The 7,500-nt window shown below is 45.2% G+C and overlaps 1 protein-coding gene across 1 annotated transcript in view; it reads right to left on the bottom strand.

The window, feature by feature from the left end:
- The window catches only part of LOC134452446 (protocadherin alpha-C2-like), a 79,084-nt gene that overhangs the window by 58,655 nt on the left and 12,929 nt on the right, over nucleotides 1–7,500 (bottom strand). Inside the window, exon 2 of the mRNA XM_063202841.1 lies at nucleotides 4,326–4,384. Within this exon, the coding sequence (XP_063058911.1) occupies nucleotides 4,326–4,384 (59 nt within the window). The remainder of the gene's footprint in view (nucleotides 1–4,325; nucleotides 4,385–7,500) is intronic.

Genomic DNA, 7,500 nt, shown 5'->3' with positions numbered 1-7,500 from the left:
TGCTTTATGTGTGTGTGTGTGTGTGTGTGTGTGTGTGTGTACGTGTGTGTATGTCTGCATATGTGTGTGTGTGTGTGTGTGTGTGTGTGTGTGTGTGTGTGTGTGTGTGTGTGTGTGTGTGTGTGTGTGTGTGTGTGTGTGTGTGTGTGTGTGTGTGTGTGTGTGTGTGTGTCAGGCGGTGCAGGGCAGCCATGCGTGGTTTGATGGGGGGTCAGACAGATGCTGAAGCGCAGAAGCCACTGGTGGTCAGCCAGCCTGCTGAGTCTGCCCTGCACAGCCCAGACACACACACACACACACACACACACACACACACACACACACACACACACACACACACACACACACACACACACACACACACACACACACACACACACACACACACACACACACACACACACACACACACACAGAGACCATCCCCCGCTGCAGCATTGCGGTGATGTGCAGTGTGTGTTTTGTCTAGAGGCAGAAGAGGGTCTGCAGTTCACATATATATAGACTAGATATACCAGCTCCATTCTTCTCCATACCCAAACATCTGTGCCCATTCTCACAGGTCCCTATCTATCTTACTGCTGTGCTGTAGTCCTAGGGCCTTTTAGCTGGCTAATGCTGTGGTGGAAATGCTTTCTACGAAGGTTTCACTCATTAGAGTGCATAGAGAGACACATTTGTAAAAGCTTGAATTGGATTATCAAAATCTGTTAACCCGTTAAGACGTAGCATTATACATTTGCTGTTACCAGAATGGCAATGACCAAGTCGTAGTGTATTACTTAAGGCCCTGTGTTATGTCCTAGTATTGTAGTACTATGGTACTTAACTTTTCAATTATTTACTACAGCGCTCCACTGGAGGTTTGGCGTGCGTTAAGGGGCTATATTCAAAGGTAGGGTTACCATTAGGGATGTCCTAAACGATTATTTTTCTCCCGATCTATCGACTTTTTTTTTTGAATATTCGATTAGTCAAATGATTAATCTTTCAAGTACTCTAGCACTTTAATCTTCAAGGAAATTGGGAAAAAAGAAAAAAACCCTTAAAATGAGTTCCCTGAGCTAAAAATGAGCTTTAAATCATGAAAGTATCTTATTTACTCCGAGATACAGCGTCCAATTCATACGTGCTGGGCAATTTTTGGTTTCAATTAAATAATAAAGCATTAGTAAAGTAAGTAAAATAGCATTGAATTAAATGAAACGATTAGTCGACTATGAAAATTCTTGTCGACTAATTTTTATAATTGATTAGTCACGATTAGTCGGTTAATCGTCCCAGCCCTAGTTAAAATACTGTAGGCCTATATCTATAATGGCAGTACTCTGTCAGGCATGACAATGCTTTATCATGAGATCACACAGTGCTGTTGGTTATACAAGAATAAAGCTTTACCATCCTATCCGTGCAGTAATGAGTCTCTCTAAGCAATACCAGTGGTGTAGTCTACGTAGAATGCGGTTATACGCAGTATACCCACCTGAAAATGTCAAGGATTTCAGTATACCCACCTAAAATTGATCAATTCAGTATTTAGAATAGCTCAGTATACCCACCACAAAAATGCTCGAATATACAGTATACCCACCTCAAAAGAGGAGATTACACCACCGAGCAATACAATATAATGAGTTGTAATGGATACTAACATTACCCACTGTTTAGCTTCTTGGGAGTATTGCAACCATTTGTGTATGTGTTTCTGGTGAGTGCTGTGAATATACAGTAGGCTTCGTAGAAAGTGCTACTGTTGGGGAAAACCATGTCTGCCAGACCTATTCCATGGATGGATAACATCAATGTTCACAGAACCGTATGAAGGAGAAAATGTGCATTTAACTGAACTGAGCTCTGACTTTTATTTTTGTGCAGAACATTGAACTTCCTCTGCATGAAATATGCTGTAGCAGTACCAGAGAGAGTAGAGAGAGAGAGGTTCCATTGGCCCATAAGGACTGTTCTATTCAATGCTAGGAGTATTATGACACGCCCCTTTAGGCAGACCGGAACCTGGTCATGTTAGGTGCCCATATATTACATTGCATATCTCTATATACTTAAAGAATCTCTAGCTGTACTAATAAACTTGCCATGGCCTACAGGAACGTTTTATACTGCTGGCATTACGTAGAGCTCGGCTGTGACATCATGTGTGTCTGTCATCTGCATGACTCATCTGACAGTTTGCACTAGCAGTCTTTTCAGGAGTGAGTCTACTACACTGTTGCACCAGCAGAACATCCTTGTCTAGTCTATTGCATATCCATGCTGGCAATATCATTGGTATTGTGCTCTTTGTCTTTGGCTCTTTTAATTACCTCTTTGTTTTGTCACTGTGCTCCTCATTGAAGCACAAAGCCTACACTTAGTAAGTCCAGTAAGAGATGCCATGAATTAAAGCAAAACCAAATAGCTATCCTCTTCTATTGCCTTCAATATAGTACGGATTCACCTGTGATGGACAACTGTTTTTAGCCCATTTTATTATTTGGATACGCTGTATTTGAAAGTGAAAGTTTGTAATTGTGCCATTAAATCTTTGGGAGCATTTAACAGTGTTGCGGACCTTTATTTTCTTTTCAGTATTTGAAAGTAAGAACATTATTGTTCTGCATTGGGGTTGCATAAAATGTTCTATGGTTACATGCTTATTTGCGCAGGATGGACATTTGGCATGAACACTATGGTACTCAATGGTACCCAATCATTTTGCTCTTTGATATCAAGAAGAAAGCATGTGAAAACTAAGAGATATCACATGACATAACCAACGTTACCCACCAGTTAACAACCGTTGGAGAGTTTATTCGGGACTCTCTCGGACAATGCATGCAGCCGCACAGCTAAGCGGCTGTTGGGGTTTCGATTTGTGTCGAGTGTTTTCCTAAACTCCCACATAACACAACTCTCTAAACATGATGCAGTCCATCCCATGATGGGTGCACCCAATTACGAGTTGATGAACCATAAATATAATTGTTGAAACGTTAATTAAATATTGAAAAAACTTACTGCAGCTACCGTACTTTAAAGCTATGACTGTGTTTATGGACGCCATCATCCTAATTATTTTGCATATGCCCTTTAACAGCACCCAGCCACTCTTCCTAACAGCAGGAGGAGGAGGAGGCAATCAGACCTGGGTGATTAATGGAGTTAGTGCTGGCTTATGAATACATGATCACCTCAACACTTCCTGAAATATCTGCAGTGTTTTATCATCATCTTACAGTGCAGCAGAGCACATAGATGCATTGCGGCTTATTAGGAGTCTGATATGTGTTCCATTTAGAGGATATGTCTGTGAAGATTCTCATTCGTCAATGTCATCTTGCAGAAGGTGTGTGTGTGTAAGGCGGATGGTCAAGAGTGTGCTATACTTTTACTGTAATGTAAAATTATGTGCATAAGGTCTTTGTGTATTTTTGTTTTTTTGTATTCATGTAAACTGACAGACACCTTAATTTCCTTCGGGATTAACAAAGGTACTCTACTCTACTATACTGTACTCTTACCTCCAAAAAGAAGCCAATTCGCTTAGAACTACATTTTGGCTAAGTATAGTCACTTACAACTACATTTTTTCAAGCATTTAGTTGGTAAAAAAAGGAAGTGCAACCTGACAAAAGAGCTTGAAACTTCACACACCTGAGTGGTGTTCTAGAACCTTTCCCACTTCCGAGCTCTCAGCAGGTGCATTGTTACTGTTATCAGGGCCGCTAACAGCTTTGACTGGGCCCAGGGCAAAGTCATCTGAAAGGGCCCCCCACCCAATACATTCAATGTCATGAGGACCTATTTTGGGCTCCCATATTGCCCTGGGCCTGGGACAACTGATCCTTTTGTTCCTACTGTCGGCATTCCTCACTGTTATGCTTCCTGTTTAGCTGGAGCTGTGACTAAAATGGAGGACACCCTCTAAAGGTGATGTCATTGTAAATGCAAGAGGTAGCCTACTGTACAGGTTGAACAGTGTAATTACTGCAGTGACAATAGGACTGCCTAGTGAAAGGAAGGGTAAAACATACACAGAATAGCAATAAGAGACAAGACAAGACAACTTGGACAGAGAGTTGAGCGCAACTGAATACGTCCGTAAACAACCCTAAGTGCTTTGCTATATTGTGTTAGCCCCTTGCCTTTAGAGAGATTATAGTGTCCATCCATCTAAATGTAGGGCCTGGGTGTCGACAAGCGCTTTTGGTTGCCTGAAATGAGCATTGAGCATGTCAGGGCCCGAAAATGTAATTCTGTGGAAAAGGGGGTTGGGGGGGTGGAGAGTAGATGAGGACAGACAGGAAGATTAAAAAGCGCTTACGTACCTCGCCACTCCAGCTCTCAACGACGCCGAGTATCTCCAGTCAGCATTGGGTCCCTTCGACTAGATAGGGGAGAGAGCAGGAGAGAGAGGGAGCGAAGGAAGGAGGGAGGGAGAGAGACATTGATGGAGAGAAAAGAGAAAAGCAGACGGACGGAAGGACGGACGGAAAGAGGAAGATGCGGAGAGAGAGAAAAAAGAAAGAGAAAGAGAGAGATAGAAAGAAACGAAAACACAGGAAAAACAAGACACCGCATTCTTGGTTAGATGTCAGATGTGCAGCAGTAGCAGAGAGCAGCTTCATGAAATAGTCATGGCCAGCCTGCCTGCCCTGTCTCTGGCCCTGGCATGGCCCTGTGATATAAAGGCTGTCACTGAGAGCTCCCAGCTCGGGGAGCTGGAAAATGGTGGCGATAGATTGATAGATAGATATATAGATAGATAGTCACACAGTCACTCACAGGCCCTTGAAGAACACTCTCTGGGATCACAAGAGTCTTTAAAATGGAGCACAGCTGGTCATTAAGACACTGTCACTGGTGTGTGTGTGTGTGTGTGTGTGTGTGTGTGTGTGTGTGTGTGTGTGTGTGTGTGTGTGTGTGTGTGTGTGTGTGTGTGTGTGTGTGTGTGTGTGTGTGTGTGTGTGTGTGTGTGTGTGTGTGTGTGTGTGTGCATAAAACTTTATGTTTGCCTAATGGCGTGTGTGTGTGTGGTCAATGGCGTCTGATTAATTCCCTGTGTGTGTGTGTGTGTGTGCGTGTGTGCGTGCGTGCGTGCGTGCGTGCGTGTGTGTGTGTGTGTGTGTGTGTGTGTGTGTGTGTGTGTGTGTGTGTGTGTGTGTGTGTGCATATGCATACACTCTCCTCTGAGTGTGTGTGTGTGTGCATGTGCAAGTGTGTGTGTGTGTGTGTGTGTGTGTGTGTGTGTGTGTGTGTGTGTGTGTGTGTGTGTGTGTGTGTGTGTGTGTGTGTGTGTGTGTGTGTGTGTGTGTGTGTGTGTGTGTGCATGCGCTAGTGTGTGTGTGTGTCCAAGTCCAATCCAGTAAATCAGCAGTGCTACCCCTCTGTGCTGAGAGTCCATGAGCTCATGCAGGAGCCGGCTGCAGCAGCCAGCCGCTCGCCTCGCTAAATTACTACCACATCACTCACACAACAGATGGCCTTCTGGGTAATCAAATCAGCACAGAGACCTCTCCGCACCGAGCCAACCACAACACCCTGCCACCCCACCGCCCTCTACCCCCTTCCCTTCTCCCCCTACAACACCATCCCTGGAGGGATATGCAGGGAAGCCGAGGGGGGGGTTTTGGGGGCAAAGGGGTCAGTTGTCCCGGGCCCAGGGAGAGAGTGGGGCCAGAAATTAGTTCTCATAGCATTGTACGTATTTAGAGGGGGGCCTTTCAAATTATTTTTTCTTGGGCCCAGTCAAAGCATCCCGGAGGGATATGCTGTGGTTTGGGGTCTGCTGCAACAGTCTTGACAGTCACCCATGTAGGAAGATATAGGATACCCTTTAGACTAGACTGGGCTGGGCTGGGGTTGAATGCGCTACACTGGGTTGTACTGGGATTGCATTTGCAAAGATGGCCGACAGTCCATTTCATTTTTATTTTTTTGAGAGCTGTGCTGATGTTGCGCTCATGCGCATGTACAAAATACTTGTTCACACACACACACACACACACACACACACACACACACACACACACACACACACACACACACACACACACACACACACACACACACACACACACACACACACAGGCATCTCCACCACCCCTATTTGCCTCATGAATTCATAATGGGACCTTAAAAAAGATGACATCATCTGAAGAAGAGAAAAGAGACAATGCCTTGTAACCAGACACCCATTTCCTCTTCAACCCCGCCCCCCATCCCCCCCCTCTCCCTCTCTCTCTCTCTCTCCACGCTCTGTCCAAGCCCCTAAAGGGCTCTGCATACTTCACGTGCGCACTTTGTCGCGAGTGGCGCGAGAACCATTAATGACGTCATCACTTGCGACAGACTATTCATACTTCAAAAGCGCCTTGCTCGCATTGTCGGAAGTGCCCTCTGCTGTTCATGAGAGAAACGGCAGTATTTTTCGCAACTCGCAGCGTGAGTTCTACTGATGTATAAAATAGAAAGCCAAACACGGCTGCTGTAGGGCTACTGAACGTCTGACTTGTGACTTACCACATTGAAACATATATTTTTTTGTTGTAGCCTACATTGCCAGATCATTCCAAGACCATGTGAGAGCATTGTTCTGGCGGCAGAATTTATAAATAGATCGCCGAACACAACGTGCTTCTGAACAAAGTAAACAATTGTTTCACTGAACAACATTTAAGAGAGAAGATAAAATAACTCTCTATGACATTTTATTATCCTCAAAATGATGCAGGATCCATTCTGTAGTAGCCTACAGTAGTTGTAGCCTCTCTTCGCAACTCCTGCTTTGTCTGCCTACCTGCATGGTCGCTGGTGGCGCACGACAAGTTAGAAAAATCCTCGTGTGCACGACGTGGCGACACGCGCCGAATTTTGAGCTTACGACGGGGGGCGTGTCGAAATTTTAGGTCACGTGACGGCGCGTGCCATCGTCGTGAGTGAAGTATGAAGGAGACTAGCGCCACTCACGACTAGTATGAATCCCCCTTAAGCCTCCTACTGAGGGTAGTAGACATATTTGCAAAATAGATGTGGGGAGGGAGAGGGCTCCTCCCTTCTTGTCAATGTCTGTGGAGTGTAATGTACCCTTTTAACTAGTGTCACAAGTCAAAATAAATGGGTGTGAAAAATCTCTCTCTCTATCTCGCTGTCTCTCTTACACACACACACACACACACACACACACACACACACACACACACACACACACACACACACACACACGCACACGCACACGCACACACACACACACACATCACCCTCCTGTTGTCATCAAAAGAAGGAGCGAGGGACTAAATCAATCCCATCAAGTCGTCTTCATTAAAGCGCAACATGCATGCCACATCTCCCTCCGCCTCTACCTCTCTCTCTCCATCCCTCCGTCAGCCTCTGCCTCTCTCTCTCCATCCATCCCTCCCTCTGCCTCTCTCTCTCCCTTCCTCCCTCCCTCCGCCTCTGCCTCTCCATCCCTCCCTCCCTCTGCCTCCCTCCATGCGTCTCTTC

Source organism: Engraulis encrasicolus, chromosome 7 (genome assembly GCF_034702125.1).
Source record: "Engraulis encrasicolus isolate BLACKSEA-1 chromosome 7, IST_EnEncr_1.0, whole genome shotgun sequence".
NCBI lineage: Eukaryota > Metazoa > Chordata > Actinopteri > Clupeiformes > Engraulidae > Engraulis > Engraulis encrasicolus.
Note: the sequence above shows the minus strand (reverse complement) of the source record. Positions and strands in the feature narration are given on the sequence as shown.